Source organism: Xiphias gladius, chromosome 1 (genome assembly GCF_016859285.1).
Source record: "Xiphias gladius isolate SHS-SW01 ecotype Sanya breed wild chromosome 1, ASM1685928v1, whole genome shotgun sequence".
Lineage (NCBI taxonomy): Eukaryota > Metazoa > Chordata > Actinopteri > Istiophoriformes > Xiphiidae > Xiphias > Xiphias gladius.
Window position 1 is genome coordinate 15621882 of NC_053400.1, and position 16953 is coordinate 15638834.

At 38.4% G+C, this 16953-nt stretch overlaps 1 protein-coding gene across 1 annotated transcript; it reads right to left on the bottom strand.

Annotated features, from left to right (window-relative positions):
- Positions 1 to 407: 407 nt before the first annotated feature.
- On the bottom strand, positions 408 to 10930 carry LOC120789858 (globoside alpha-1,3-N-acetylgalactosaminyltransferase 1-like). Its single transcript, XM_040126938.1, is given in 12 exon segments — positions 408 to 503; positions 506 to 566; positions 1127 to 1204; positions 1572 to 1705; positions 1962 to 2078; positions 4441 to 4554; positions 5282 to 5390; positions 5610 to 5744; positions 6158 to 6190; positions 7060 to 7170; positions 7565 to 7606; positions 10726 to 10930. Coding segments are annotated over 12 exon segments (1095 nt in total). The 5' UTR covers positions 10791 to 10930.
- Between the last annotated feature and the right edge of the window lie 6023 nt (positions 10931 to 16953).

A 16953-nucleotide genomic window follows, 5' to 3' on the forward strand; every position in this document is an offset into this window, starting at 1 on the left:
ACATTTCCAGTCATTAACGGATAATACAATGCACACGATATACCGTTTTAAAAATTCAACACAAAGGTAATATACACACAGATTAATACACACATAGTCCCATACATGCAAAAATGTTCATGTGTACATGCTCATGTACAGTTATTTTGTCCTGAGGAAACTTTATTATTAATTTTCAGTTTTTTGTAAAAGAAACAGTCCAGACATTTCCAGTCATTAACCGATAATACAGTAGACATAACATAATGTTTTAAAAGTAATTAAAAAAAAATGAATTCAACACAAAAGTAATATACTTTGAAACCCAGAGAATCCAGATAATGCAGGTGCACAAAAAAAACATCAAAAAAAGCAAGAAAATGAAATCAGTTTTTTATTAGGAGGGTTCTATGTCTTGACTTACTCATTCAACACTCATCAGTGTCACCATTGCACCTCTGCATAGTAGTTCTAACCAGGGAGATCCTGACCACTTTGATGTCTGTCTGTCTGCTGATGATATCTCCTCCGACCACAGGTACTCTGGAGACAAGAAGACCTTGGTTGGTTTGTTGTACAACAGGTACCTGCATGACAGAGAGACGGGCAGATATGCCATGACTGAAATTGAACATCAGTGTCCACTCCACATACCTCTGCATAGTGCTTAGTCAGCTAACCAGCTGGGACTTTGACTTTCTCTGCTGGTGTCTGATACATCCTCCACGCACACAGTACTCTCTGGAGACAAGACCTTGGTTGGTTTGTTGTAACACAGGTACAACAGGTAGAGAGAGACGGGCAGATATGCCATGTGTGTGTTCTGTTTGAGTGTTTGTGTCTCAGTAATTCTGGAGATAAGATGTGACTTGTCCTCTTCCAAAGGATAAGAAACTTAATACAGTCCAAGTAATTATTGTAAGAAAACAAAAACGTGACAAAAACCAGCAGATATAGAAAAGACTGTAAATACACAGAAACTGTGAGTGAAAAAAAATGTGAGTATTAGCAGCATGTTGAGTTCTCTTCAGACTTTACATTAAAAATGGTTGTAACAATAAGAATAAAAAACACTGACTGGAAAACAGAGAAACAAAGAAACGCGTGGAAAGCTTTGAAAATGAGGGAATGAATTGTGACACAGTACTTGTTCAGATGACTCTCTTCCTGCCACACAGCTTCAATCTTATTCTTAGCATCCTCCTGCGACTGCTTGTAACAGTACCTGATAAAATGAAAGTTAAATTTTTTGAGTTAGATTTTATTTTTAAATTCATATGACAAAGAGAGTAATGAAATAAACAGAAAACTTGTTAAATTTGTTGTGGCAATCATGTCAAAAACTTGTAAGAAGCTCGCATACCGGTCACCTATGTGGCAAAATGTAAGAAAGAAACTGAATACTGACCAAAGGTATTAAAAATATACAGGATTTCGTAGGCAAAGGTTTTTACCCTTCCAGCTCTCTGGATATTGTCAGCTCTCTGACCATATTGTGTGTCTTTCTCTGCCTTATCATTACTATCTTTTACATTTTCTTTTAATTAGAAATAGCATGAAAAGAACTTAAGAGATAATTTGGTTTTGGTTACTTGACAAGTTTGTACATGTCCTCCAGGTATCCACCCCAGACAGCAGCAGTGTAATAGTAATCTCCTTCATCAGCAGGAATATACGCCTTGGACTTGGGTCGACGCTCATACGGAAACTGATCCCTGTTTGTATTCTGAGAAAAAAAAGGCAAAAACTACTTAATAAATTATGGATTAAAAATGATGAGAGGCTATAACTGATACTTGCGAGGGCAGTTAATGCTGTGGTTGTTCAGAAAAAAGTCAGTATAATTTAAACAATAACTGCATAACACAGAGGTAAAACACACCATAAAAAAAAGAAAGCCATCACATTACATTATCATGGACATAAAATAAGTAAAGATTTCCATTGACTTAGGATAAGTACTGTAAGAGGAAGAGCAAAACCTTGTAGTAGCCACGGTGAAGCACAGCAGATAGCTGGCTGAGAGACTCGGCTCCAAAGCGGTTGTGGAAGACACTGTCGATGTCCATCATGAAAAGATAATCTGCTTCATTGCGGATCTGAAAACAGGACAGATGAGACATAGGAATGAATGCATTATGGAAAGACTCAATTAGATAAAAGAAGACGTAACTAAAGAATATAACCAATAAGAAATATTACAGAGCACCGTATTTTATTTTTATGCACCTCAGTGAGTGCTGAATCCATTTTTGTTGCTTGTTTTTCTTTTTAAGAACCTCCAAGAAGTAAAGACTGAGAAGTGAAGATTTTAAAGGATCAGTGTGTCACGGCTCTGGCTATGACTCCCGTATTCCCTCCTGTTTCCCTGTTTTCCCTGTGAGGTGTATGGTTACATATGTAGAGCTGAATTTATGTGTTTAAATAGAGGCCCTAGGTCAAAGATCCTAGAAGGGGGCCTTGCAATCTGAAAAGTGAGGAAATGCTTTGGACTTAAAGCTTTATGTTAGTGTTGTTTTCAGGAAAACAACTGCCTTATTTAAGAGTCGGTGGTCAAGGCCAAATTTTCAGGGTGGTTCATTGGCTTCACACCCTCTCACAAGCAGACCTGCAGGTGCTTGATTTGACGCTGTACTTCTTTGTAATAAACCTTTATATGCAATCAAGACGGTGTCTCCTTCATCCTCTTCACATCCTCATCACCATCGAATAAAATACACCTGTCTGCACTGTGTGTGTGTGTGTGTGTGTGTGTGGTGTGGCTCTCCGTCTCCTGTCTCCTGCTTCCGCTCCACATCTGTCTTCAATCAGCTCCACAACCCAGCAGTAAAGGAACCCTGACTCTTAACCCACTCATCGCCAGATTGTTCTGCCAACCTCCGTGAAAGTCACTCTCTCTTGGCGGCTCCTGTAACTACAATACTTGAGTTATTTCCCATGTTTCCTTGTGCCTGTTACTTTGTTCTCGTGTGTTTAGGATTCCCTAAGCCCTCTTTCTAATTGTGTCTCCTCCTCCGCCCACGCCACTTCAGCTTGCCAGTTGCCTTCCTCACTCATCTGCCTGCCATCGAACAAAAAGTTGGACCTCAGGAATGCCCATCACCTTATTCGGATCTGGGAGGGTGACGAGTGGAAGATGGCTTTCAACACCCCCCTAAGCTATTTTGAATACCTGATCATGCCCTCCGGCCTCAACAACGCCCCAGCAGTTTTCCAGCAGTATTTCATAAAGTTTCCCAGCACTGTTGCTATAAGAGCACGGTGGGAAAATTAGGCCAGTTGCCTACTTCTCATCTAAACTTGATTCTGCAGCTGCAGGATTGCCACGTTGCTTAAGAGCAGTGGAAGCAGCTGAAAAACCAGTGTTAGCCTCCAGGGATTTGGTAGGTTTCCAGGACCTTGCTCTTTTGGTCCATCATGCAGTTTCTATCATTCAGCTAGGAAAAAAAACAACACATCTCTCAGCTGCTCGCACCTGGCTAGATATGCCTAACATCACTGTCAAACGTTGTACTATCCTTAACCCACGCATTGCAGTCCTAGGCCTGATCTGCGGGACACATAATCGCCCAATGCAGATCTGGAGCTGTTTGTGGATGGTTCAGTCTCAGTTGACCCAGCTACTGGTAAATACATGCAGGCCCGGTGGTGGTACCACAGCATGAAACTGTGAAAGCAGTCATAATTGACTTTTTTTTCAAATGGGTGAAAGCTTTCCCCACATCCAAAGCCATATGCTAGTGCAGTGGCAATTGGTAAGAGAAATCCGACCAAGATAAGGAATTGCAGGGAACATCAGTAGTGATGACAGCGCCCATTTTGTCAACACAGCTGTGAAAGAACTGAGTAAATTCTTGATACTTGAATTGATTTGAAATACCACTGTACTTATCATCCAACTACTGGAGGGGCAGTAGGAAAAGAGAGTGAGCCCGAAAAAACAAGTTAGCTAAGTTCTTTACAGAGACGGGGGTTCAGCTGGACCAAGTCTCTCCCTCTAGTCCTGACTCTAATGAGAGCAAGAACAAGGAGCAGAAATGGGCTCAGCCCATTTGAGAATCTTTTTGGGAGCCCTATGAATACCAATTTCCATAATAGTCATTCTTTCGGCTGCTCGTGTATCTAGTATACTAGAGTTATTTCCTGTGTCTCCTTGTGCCTCCTACCAACTGGGATTCCCTGCACCCTCTTCCCCACTGTGTCTCCTGGTCTACTGACAGCTTGCCAGCCGGCTTCCTCACTCGTCTGCCTGCCTGCCCTCTGCCTCATCCTGCCTCCCATCTCCACCACCGTAACCATTTCCTTTTATCCTACAATAAACCCACTTTTCCTTACCACCTTGTTGTCTGTTTGTGTTTGGGTCCAGAAACAAACAAGCTCTAACACAGCCGCTGTAACCAGATGAAAATGTCGGTAGCTTTCATGTTGTGTATGGCCTATTTTGCACATTTGACCTCTTACCTGTTTGTCAATGGTGATGGTGGCCCATTTCATCCTGCCAAGTACTACATCTTGCCAGCGGCTGGCACTGGGGATAGTGACAACTGAGATCTTCCGGCCCTTACCAAGCTCAATCTGACCAGTATAATAAAACAATAAAATAAGGCAAATCAATTCTAATTGTCATCTTCTATCGACATTCAGTCACAGTATATAAATATGAAACACTTGAGGTCATCAGGAAAATAAGTTTCAATGATGCTTTGCAACATTAATTTGATATATTTGTATCTGAAACAAGATGTTGTGGCTCTATATATATATATATATATATATATATAGAGCCACAACATTAATGGTAGTAATGTTGTGGCTAAACAGTGTATGATTCACTGTTCACATGAATGCAGTTTCTTTTCTGCTTTTTTTGTTTTCTAGTTTATTGAGTTGAGAGGAATAAACCACACAGGGCATGTTCATTGCATGTACATTATCAGGCTGTGGCACAGTCAATGCTCGTTGGTAGGATAGTCTGTAGCATCTTCCAATGTTCCCGTTCAGTCGAGTCATATTGCATTCTGCATTATTGTGTCTCAACCTCTGTCCAAGGTGCTGATCTTTGGACCTCCACACTACTGAGGTAAAGGCAGCCAAACACACACTGTAAATGTTTTATCAAAGGAATGCAATTGACTGAAGTTTGACAAACACAAAATCATAAAACACCATCACCTCTGGTCTTCTTTGCTTTAAAAAAAAAAAGATATTGTCTTCATTTATAATAACTGTGCCATTTTCTTTCAAAGACTTAGTTGTTAAAGCCCCAAAATACTTTTACGCATATTAATAAGCAACAACTCACTTTGGGAACATCTTGTTCATTGTCTGTTAAGATGTAGTATGTGACCCTGAAGTCAACAAGAAAGTACTTTTCACCTGACTCCAGGAAGCCCTTCAGGAAACGGGTATATCTGTACAGGTAGAGAGAAGCAAGCCAGAAGCATTATCCATTAGTATAGGACAAGAAAAGACAACGCAATGAAAAACAATACCATACAGAAGACAGCTCGTGTTTATGTGAGTGAGCTTTACATTTTCAGGTTTACAAAATTTTAGATTTCAGCTTCATGCAGTGGGTCAGGTAAAACCTCACTCCTATAATATCCTGTGAGAATATCCTGTGTACCTACTTGCCAACAGCAAACACCACCACAGCGACTCTTGGGTCCATTTTCTTATAGATGGCATCGATAACCACTGGATCAAAGGTTCCCTCCCAAACCAGAGGAGCATTCCAGTTTGTCACTGAGTTCACATCAGTGCGTCTGGGAGAACAAAGACATTGTGTATTCAAATCTAGATCTAATGGCATTAAAGCAATATATATCCATGTGCACAATGTGTGAAATAATATTTAAAAAATGGCCGTATAATTTCTCACAGCCTGTGGTGACGCGTTCTTATTTTGCCCACAGGGGACCAGTCTTGCTCATTCATGTTCACATATATAAAGTAAGGGTAACTGCTCTACAATTACATGAACAATGTCGGGTTTCAGCACAAGCCACTCCACAGATGTACATGGACAATAATAACTGCATAAAATGGCCATACAGTATATAGAAGTCTTTGCTTTAAATGTGTGATAACAGTGCCAAAGTGAGATGCTCAACATCCAGGTTGCCATGTATAAATTTTACACAGCAGAATAATGTAATATCTGTTTTCCATAGCTTACCCTTTTTGTGTGCTTGGCTGAGCATATTTCACTCTGGAAAAGAAAAGCAAAGATCAAATTTAACTTTATCTTTCTAAATAGGAAAGCTAATTTGGCTAGAGGCACATGCAGAGGTAAATACAGCACAAGGAAGACAACAGCTCAGAAAATACATAAAGTAAAACAATAAATACAGCGATAAATACAATAAACTCGAACAATAATAATGACGATTCATAAAAATAAAAACAATACCAGAGGACCAGATACCAGAGCTTTATATCGTCATCTCATGGTGCTATGTGCTGTGTTTCTGAACGCCTGAAAAGTAATGTGCCTTTTAAAATCATACTATCCATTTATCCGTGCATGACTTTTTGAGACCTATCTCAGCATGCGTTAAGTGACAGAAAGGTACACACAGGCAGGTTGCCAGCACAAAGAGCTACATTTATTGTTGTGAGGCCCAAGTACTAAGCAGTGAGCTTGCATTGCCCTGGTAAAATAATACCCAGTAATATTTAATCTGCTGTGTGCACTGCAGAAAACTCTGAGTTGTGTGGCAGCATCCAGGGAATTGAGAATGGCAATTGATTACAGATGAAGATTGAAGTCCCAGTGTAGCGTAGTCACCATCTTGGCCATAAAAGTGTAATGATGACTAACCAGCACCAGAGGTGCAGTAAGTTTGTAAAGGTGAAAACAAGCAAAGCTGGAAAACTTATGCTTCTTCCTTTTCATGTTATTTATACTTTTATAACCTCAGGCAGATTCTTGCACCGTTTATGATCTGTTTTAAGAGTAGTTGAAGTGTGGAAACGTTTAACAGGGCAAGATATGAACTAGAGTCACACCTTTTGAAAATGGCCAGCTGTATTTGAACCAGCTCTTCCTCTCTGTTAGTCAGAGAAGTGGATTCTCACCCAGTTTGCATTTTTAGGTCTCCAATCCTCCAGCTGTCAAAGCAGCCTTTTATCTGTACATCCTTCTCTACATCCTTCCCCTCAGGATTATCTTCACAGGTTTCGCAAAATCTTAAAAGGGAAACACAGTATATATTAAAAGTACAAAATGACAGAATTAATGAAATGGATGATAAAATCATTTAAAAAGGTTTAAGAATTCACAAAATTGCTACAGATGGACATTTCCTGGAATGGTTGAGCGGTGACAAGATTATTGGGAAAGGTATTTACTGTGTTCAGTAAATACGTTTCCCAGTGAGGAATTTCATTTAGAAAGTTTTACATTAACACCTGCTAGTGGATGTCCACAGGGACTGGCAGTTGTTTGTTTTGTTAAATTTTGCTCAAACCCTTTCTTGAGTTGTCAGTTCAGAGGACTTAACTCCTTTACTTGAAGGTTATTTTCATGTTCTATTATGTGCATTTGCATTTCTAAATCCTCTCTGTCTGAAAGAAATCTTACCTGAATGATGAGAGGGTATATCCCGAGTAGAAATAGATGAATCTGTGAAGACACACAGGTACGAGTTAACCAGAGATGTGAGGAGTGTACATTAAAGGAATACAGTTTTTTCTTGTTTTTTCCTCTTTTTCTACCAACATGCATCCACAATAATCTGTGTTCAGTAAACACTTCTACAATTTTTTTTAGTGTTAGAGGAGTAGTGTTATGGAGTCCCAGAGCTGACAAAATGTATACGAAAAGGTTACCGGACAAGTCAAATAACAATAACATTATGTACTTCTGCACATGAACTGCAAGCCTGAATTTTTCTACACATTACCAGGAGGAGTTTTTTTGTGTGAACGCAAATGTCTGAATCAGTTGAACCGGATATTAAACAGACTTTACCCTGCTAGCTCCCTAGTACAAAGTCAGTGTAATGTCCAATTGATCCAATAGAGCAGGTAGTTATCAGGAGAACTGATTGTTGATTACATTTCTATCCTGCCTCCTGCTTGCTCTACCCACACGCCACCCTCGCCGAAACCAAATGGAGTATTTCCAGTAGGTGTGACCACGTCTCTCAGAGACAATCTCCAAGTGTGTGAAAAGGGCTATTGTTAGTCAAATAAATAAAAGTATAAAAAGAAAGCTTTATACTTTTTCTTTAACCTCCAGGGAAAAGAAAAATGCGAAAAGCTTTTCATTTAAAAAAAAAATCTTTACTACCAATCAGTTGATAACTTAAGTTCAAACTTGAGTTCATTTATTTTACTTATCTTTCACTAGCTCTTTTTAGTTTTCAACTCCTTCGTTTATTTTAACACATAGCTGATATACCATTATTACTTATTTTACCACTTCAACATTTCCCATTTCCCTCACCACATTGCAAATTTTCAAAATGCTTATATAATACAAAACGTTTCATTTCAGTTATTTAACAGTAATACTGAATTTATTACTGAGTTTCAACTTGCCTTTTTTTTGGCTTTTGGGCTCCATATAGTCTGAAATACATTTCAGGGCACCAGGAATACAGATCAAATAATGCGGTTAGCTACTTGTGAGCTAGCCACACTTATAGCTAAATTAAACTTCATTCAGTTTAATTTTGTCCATGAGATTAAACTGGGTGTGGAGTCAGGTGACTAAACTGAATATCAGTAACAGTAAGCAGCTAAAATAAGTTAGTGATGATAATTTGAATTAAAATTTTAGGTTACTGTGCATCTTGATGGCATGCACTCCTTGAAGAACGTATAAAATGAAACAGACACATGTAGCATACATAGTAAAAAGGGGCTGATTTGACTTTGGAAAAGTTAATAACATTAAGCCAAAAACAGCATAAGAAGGTTCAAGCCAACGATAGATCAGTTATGCAAGCTGTCCACATGACAAATCCAAAGTGTATGACATTTTATCTCAGAGCTGCTAATTCTGGTCATAAAACAGTTAAAAGAGTTGTTATCATTATCATATATTTTTCCTTCTATGATGGACCAACAGATGTTGGTCATGAGAGTGAATAATAGTAGTGAGTCACATGAAGTCTGACATTTTGAACGCTTGTAATGAACCAATCAACTGTGACCATTGTCGTGCTTAAAAGCATACACTGTTTGCTGATGTTAACATAAACCTCGTCGAGAGCCTCGTAAAATGAGCCACAAAAATAAAACTTTTTCCTGGTTAAACATCAGCAGATCGACAGGTTCCCCTTATTGCTCTGGGCAAAACCTCCATGTTTATTTATGTGTGGAGGTGAAGACTGCTCTGGTGTGTGAAATGTGAGACCATCCACACACAAAGTCACTAAATAAGTACATAAATGTAGCCTAACAACCAAAGATAGCACAGTAACACACGATGTGATCATTAACTATCCAAAATTAAATTATCCTGCGTGAGTTCTTTGTACTTGCGCTGTGTCTGTGTCTTGTTCACAACTGTCTAAATGTATTTTTTCAGCCTAAAATGTTTTTAATGGCGACAAATTGCAGATTGGATTTCAATATTCATGTAAGTGATAACATGTATGAAGGGCACAACATGGAAGACTTTCCTTTTATAAATACTTTGAAAATTGAGATCCTGAGCTTCTTAATCATGTGAATTTAGCCAGTTTATACTTCTCAAATCCAGGCAGGTGCTGACAATAACATGTATGCTCTATATACACATATACATGTTTTTCTCATAATGTTACAAAGTAAACACTCAAATACTAAATATCTTTTAGTTCAGCATTCAATCAGAGGATTAATTACATTTGCTTACAGATTAACTGTAAAGATTTTATGAAAATCCTTTAAATGTAAACAATTACATTTATTTAGCAGTTACACTGTATTGTTCTTTAAATCCTGCAATAATCTGCTGTGTAATTCTGCAGTGGCAGTACAATGCTATATTATTTGATGTGAGCTGCCATTACTTCATTTGTTTGATATGTGCGTAGCCATAATAAACCATCTTTGTGACTTTAAACTGTCATGGTACATTTACAGGTAATATTAAATGACAAGGTCAGAAAGAACACTAGATAACTGCCATTCAGCAGGAGGGGAAAAAAAATCTTTCCACACTGCAACCTAAGACAGGCACTTTATATGAATTGGACTAGGAACAGGCCAAAATCACATTTACAAACTATTGTAGTTTTACATCAAACATCTTTCAATGCCATTACCTTCCTTAAGCTTGTTACTGTAAATATTTAGTAGAACTACAATATTTGGCTGCTGTTTAAGGTTTCAGCTTTTATTCCCTTTATGATAAACCTGGCAGGTCTAGTGTGTACATAAGTGCATCTCTTGTCCTTGCTCAGCAAAATTCTTACCCCAAAAGGAGGAGAAGAAAAACCAAGCAGACCAAAATATAGTCTGAAAAAGTAGCATAATATTCAACCTATTTATATATATCAATTACCATGAGTCATATTTACAAAATTTCAAAAAGAGAAACTGTTATAATCTCAGATCAAAAATATGTAGTTGACATTCCCTTCCCAGTGACACTACTTGTTGCAGTCATTCGATATATTTTCTTTAAATAAAAGCCTCAACCATGAATAATCTATCAGATGTTTTTTATAAAGACATTTAGAACTACTATAATTTGTAGTGTGGTTAAAAAAGAAGTACAACTCTTATTATTACAGGTAAAACACTTACCCCAAAAGGACGAGAAGAAAGGCAAAACTGAATAAAATACTGGTCCTGGAAATGTAGCGCAACATATTAAATCTTTGGTAGTTTATAGGCTATTGTCCAATTAGACTGTATCTTTAACTGGAATATTAATGAATTCTAACAGAGGTTACACCACACTGGGAGCATTGGCTGGAGGCTCAGTTTCGATATAACATTACACAAGCAGCGCATTAAGCTAATTTCCATACCATAATAACACAGAGATGGAGAGTTTACTGAGCATGAAGTAAAGTCAAGCAGGGTCTAAGAGATAAGGAGAGGGAGGGACCTCAGTTTTGGACCGACAGCACTATCAGGAATTTGCATGAAATGGCAAGTAAATTAACTGAAGGACAAAGCCATAACAGTAATGTGTGCAATAAAACAAAAGAAAGGAAAACCTCACAAAGATAGTCGGGTTTGGCAGAGAGACCTCTTCCAGTTGCTCTCGAAGGAAGCAGATATGAACCGTATTGAGGTGAACACAGAGTGAAGCCAAGAGAAGACATGCATTTCTGCATTTTATTTTTTGCCAGAGATGACCATGTGGGGGGTATGGTGTTCTCAAATTTGGACATCTCTGTCAAAAAAAAGAGAAGATGTTCACATGTGAAGTAAAATCAGATAAGGAAACAAAAGCTTTGCAAACACCACAGGCCACATCATTTCAATTTAGTAAAAATCGTTAATGTGTAATGTAAGATTGCTTCACTAACGTTAATGTTCTCTTAGTTATTCTGCTCTGCTTGTTTGTAACACTCATTGAAGACCCTGCCACATCCTCCAGTTGCTGAAGGCAATTCATGGTCTGACACTGTCTGATGAAACCTTATACTGATACTGTTGATTGCCTGAATATTTTATATTATGGGGAATACACAAATTCACTGTAAGATTTACACCGGTTTTCTATTACACAAACAGCAATAACACAACATGCATTCATGACAAGATGACATTTAGTGTCACATAACACTGAGGAGTAAAAATGGATCATTGACTCACAATAAAAGAGAACAAGAAAGTGTTTGTGTATATTTGTGTGTACGTAGAAGCACTTGAGTGGTGCATCTATGCATTTATCTGTAACATGGATTGTTAACTAGAAAAGGTCAAACCTATGAAGAAATTTCAACTGTGCTCATAACCTGACCACTTCCCTCCCCACTTCTGCTTTGCTGCGTGGTTACGGTGCCGATTACGTACTCATTACCGACCTCTGCCTTTTTTTCCCGCCCAAGTAAACACCTTTTTAACTTCCCCTGCCTTGGGTTTGAGTCCTGCTTTTGAGTCCACACAATTTGGTACAAACTGCCTTGACTCAGAAGAGAAAGTCTGCTCAGTCTGAAGCTTATCGTTGTTAGGTTACTGAGCAGCAACGCTGTATACAGTACACTGTGGCTTCTGAATGAGGGTTCTGGATTAAACTTCCATTGCAATATTTGTCCTATATAATGTCCTACTATGACGTTTATTCTACAAAGAAATATATGTTCGCTAAGCTTTCACTACAGTATGCACTGTAACATTGTGGTACCACCCAGTAATTAATTTACAGTGAACAGAGATCAGGTATCATTTCACCGTACTCTGAACCTAGAGGAGGACTAGCTCCTCAACCCAGTTGGTGTGCTGTTTTAAAATGTTATTACAGTGTTGGCAGGTGGTATACCATTGAATACTGAATGGTTGGTATGGTGTGATATGTACTGTAAGGAATATTACCTAACAGGTTGTACATTAGATGATTTTAATATATTTGTAATAGAGGTGGTACAGTTAAATCTTTACACAAAGACAAATTGTATAGTCAGTATTGTGTTTGTATCAGGGTTTTGTACAACACAAATATGGCTGATATTTGTAGTTTTGGAGCACAACAACGACTGTGCAACAACTGAACGAGCAGAGTGTGGTGGCGGTGTCTGTCGTCTTGTTTAGAAGAGGAAAGTCAATAAGATTCATCTTGTGAATGAGTGGTGTTAAATGCTGCAGCTATGAGGAGGATATATTACAGCCGTGAAGCACCTTGCTTGGCAGGTCCTTTTCACGCACACCGTATAAACCAGGGAGGTGAAAAGCGATGGTTCATGTGTATCACAGATTTTCTATGCCGAGACTGGAGAGGGGATACTGCAGTGAGAAAACACATGGATTTCCAAGCAGTTCAGTTATATCAAGTTTCAGTGCTTGATGTTAAAGGCATGGCAGGTCAATATATCAGCCTAAAGAAGGTCCCATTCATCAGCAGGTGGTTCACGGGTCAAATCTCATCTGAGCTTGGATCAACTGCAAAATTTGATTTGTACATGTTTGATTAAAAATGTACAATTTCTACCCACTACTGCCCAGAGAAAAAATCTTCTACATAACTACACATTAGTCTGATGACCAGCAAGACTGCAACAAATATGAAATGTAGTTAGCTAACAGTCTGTTTAGTTAAGCATTTACAAAGCACATGCTTAGTTACCTTATCTCCTGAAGGTATGAAACTATTGGTAGTCGTGTCCCTGTGTCTCAGAGTTGAGAAGTTAATGTTCACCTGGAATCTAAATTGGTAACTAAAAGTCTTTTCTCCAATTATGTCTTTGGATACTATAGAGTAGGTGTAGCTTTAAACATGTTAACTAACCAGAAATAAGGATATTAATATATACACAAAGGGAAACATGAAGAAAACAGGGTGTCACTAAGGAAAGAATTAAAAGAAACAATTGTCCTGCATGATGTGTCGGAGTGAAGGGCTCCCTTGTTACTTGGGATTGACAGGAATTTATAGTTGTGGGATGGAGCACTGGGTTCATTCATACCTTATTTAAATTCCATATACATGTAAAGTGTTGTCTGAAGGCCAAAACACGTTGGTTACATTACAAAGTTTTCAGAACTACAAGATTAGATTACATCGTTATTGTCACTGTGCTCAGAAATCAGCAAATCTCTGTTGCTCGAGCTTTGATCCACCTGACTGCCTGCCTTTTCTTTACATCTTGCAAGCAGGTTTTTCCAGCACCACCCCTTTATAGATAGGTTTTGTTAACATTTTAAAAGAGTACTCCACTGATTTAACATTGAAAATCGATGTAGTATGATGCAGTAGAACCAGATGTATCCTTCATCTGAGTCCTAATAACATCTCTAACATCATAACTAGTGACTACATTGTCCTTACCTCTAATGCAAATGGATAGCTTCTTTTTTTGGTGTCTTCCCCGACTACCTAAGTACATTATCACTCATACTTATATCCACTTTGTCTGAGAGCTAATAGAGCTGGCTACATGTTGCTCAAAGTGCTAAAATCAAATCTAAATTGCCTCCATAACAGGGACTCCATGTTTTGGCCTGTAAGAAATATACAGAATTGAAAATAACACATTTTCATGGCTTTCTGACAGTTCGGTATTTTCCTCACCTTGAAATGTACATTACCTGTCAGTCTGTGCTCATCACAGCGCAGTGCAGCTGGTGTAAATGTGGGAGGACAGGGGGGAAGAATTTGATTCAAATTAGGCAGTACAAAGTGATTTTTATTAACAACCTGCAAATTAAATACTTTAGAGCGAATGCATCAGGCAGCTCTCATCACTTTGATCCCTGGCTCTTCTTGCCCATGTCAAAATTTTCTCGAACCCAAAATTACCCCTGATGTGTATGTATATGGGTAAAAAATGTCCAATACTTGTTAGCGGTACTGTCTACCTGAGTCATGCATTACAATAGACACAATCTGCAATATTGTGGCTGGGAGGTCAGTGAGGGATCTTCTTTTCGTCGCTGGACTAGCGGCCACTTTGTGGTTGGTTGAGATGACTGCACAGTTGGCAGTGGAAGTGAGGGGATAGCTCACTGGCAGACTGAAATACATTAACTTTGAATTACTTGTTGGCCCACGGCTCGCCATAGGTGGGATCTGACACTTAATGGCACATGTCGCCAGACCAGCTGTTTGTCTCTCGTGCTAAAATAGTAAAGATTTTATGACAGCTTTAAACATCACCATCAAAGTGCTGATAACTTCACGATACAGGACCCGGATCTCTGTGAGGGGATGCACGTTTACCATCGCGCCGTTTACAGTCATTTCTATTCATAAATCTATGTTCCCATGTCCTTCTGTTCCATGTCACACATCCTACACGAACCTTGTATCTCTGAAACTGAAAAATATGAACATCTTGATCAATTATTTTGGACTTGCATTGTGCTCTTTTGCAATAGTTCTGTCCCTAAAGTCTGTACTGACTTGGGAAAAGTCAGGGTGCTGCTCCCTCTACCAGGAATCAGTTGCAAAATTACCTGAACCTCAGAGAACTGGTCTCACTGGATGAATTAAAGTAATTTTAAATTACTCGGAGGCAGGCACATCTGGTTGTAGATGTTTTGACTGATTCATATTGCCCCTGTTTGATCCCTGATGTTGTTGACTTTTGTTGAATATTTAACGAATATTTTTGATATTTTAAGTGTCTGTAATTTATTCTTTATTTTTATTTTAATTGTTATATGTATGTCTGAAACCCTGTTTATTGTGCTGCTGCCTGTCTTGGCCGGGATGCTCTTGTAAAAGAGATTTTTAATCTCAGTTAGACTTTAAAAAAAAAAAATTCAAAAGATATTCCCTCATTTGGTATTTGATGATGGTGGTGGAGAGCGCTGTCTCAAAATGTCGGTCCATAATCAATTACATAAACAACTGGGTTGAGATCCGGTGACTGCGAAGGCCACAGCATATGAATCACATCATTTTCATACTCATCAAACTCTTCAGTGACCCCTTGTGGCCTATGGATGGGGGCATTGTCATCCTGTTTCGCCACTCATTTTTCAAGTTTTTCCTTTAATTTGTCAACCGTCTGTATATAACAATGTTGGCTGATATATCAATATCTAAATCTAGTCGGTATCAGCATTGGCCCTAAAATTCCAGTATCGGACAGGCTGTGATATCAATAGCTCAGTTTTCCTTTAGTACTGGTTAGGCTGAGTTGAAGCTGTCCACACTGATGTGACGCTGACTTTGTTTATGTGCAGGAGCGTGCAAGTTTGTCTTAGTTGGAGTCAAATCTACAATTTACTTGACTCCAAGCCATGTATTTGCTTGTGAATGTGCTGTACTCTATCGCTATTTGGCTATGGCAAAGGGGCAAAATTCATTTATATGCCATTGTTATGCCAATACGTGGCTTTGGCCATCTCAGTTTTTATGAATGGAATATGCCTAGTTAAATTACGTTACGATAACTGTGAATACAATAGTATGCCATGTTTTTGCCATCAAACCTGCCATTCCGTTATGCCTTACTTATTGTATTTTAATTGATTGATTTTTGCAGTTCTACTATTTTGTATTTTTGTACTGCTTGTAATACCATCAGTGTTTCTTAAAAATGTGTTAATTTGTATTTGAAATTTGCTGTTGTTTGCTTTATATTTATTTTATGGATGGCTTTGTTTACAGAATACTGGCATAGATTTTGTAATTTAAAGTGGAACTGTCATCACAGTGCCATTATTATTTACATTATCTCAATACATTATTGTACTGTCTCTGGCACTCTGATACTGACAGACTGTAACCATAATGCAACATGTCCTTTTGTGATACTAAGGCAGAATCTGCTTTACAACAAACATTTGAATTCTAAGCTGTAAATTGTGCCAGTTCGTCCATTTGCAAGTTTACAGCGCTTTGATATTCAAGTGATAGCACGTGTCCTTGTTGTGTGTTCCAGCTCAGTTTCATCTTGGCTATCTATAAAACAATGTGAAAGTTAATTCAATTCAATGCATAAAGTATTATTAATTCATATTGCCCCCCCCCCCTTTTTTTTTCTTTTTTAGAGCTATATTTTCCCCTTCACTGACACACAGGATATTATGAAGTACTTGTATTGTGATACCATCGTTCCTGTGGGCAAAAGACGATGATCTTGAGTTACCTTGTGATATCCAGCACTACTATACTTGTTAACTGCAGTTCTCCATATTATGTAGTTTCTAAAGGTTTCATTTTCTTTGGGTATGAACGTCGTGTGATTAAAAGATTATTAGTTTCATGATAGACAATGCAGAAAGTATGTGGATGCACTTTATGCAATGAATCGTCACACATGCATGGATAGCGTTCACACTGAAGGACAAAGCCTCGGGACAGGACACGGTGTGCCATCTGCTGGCCAGGTGTTACCGTTACCGTTTTGGTGT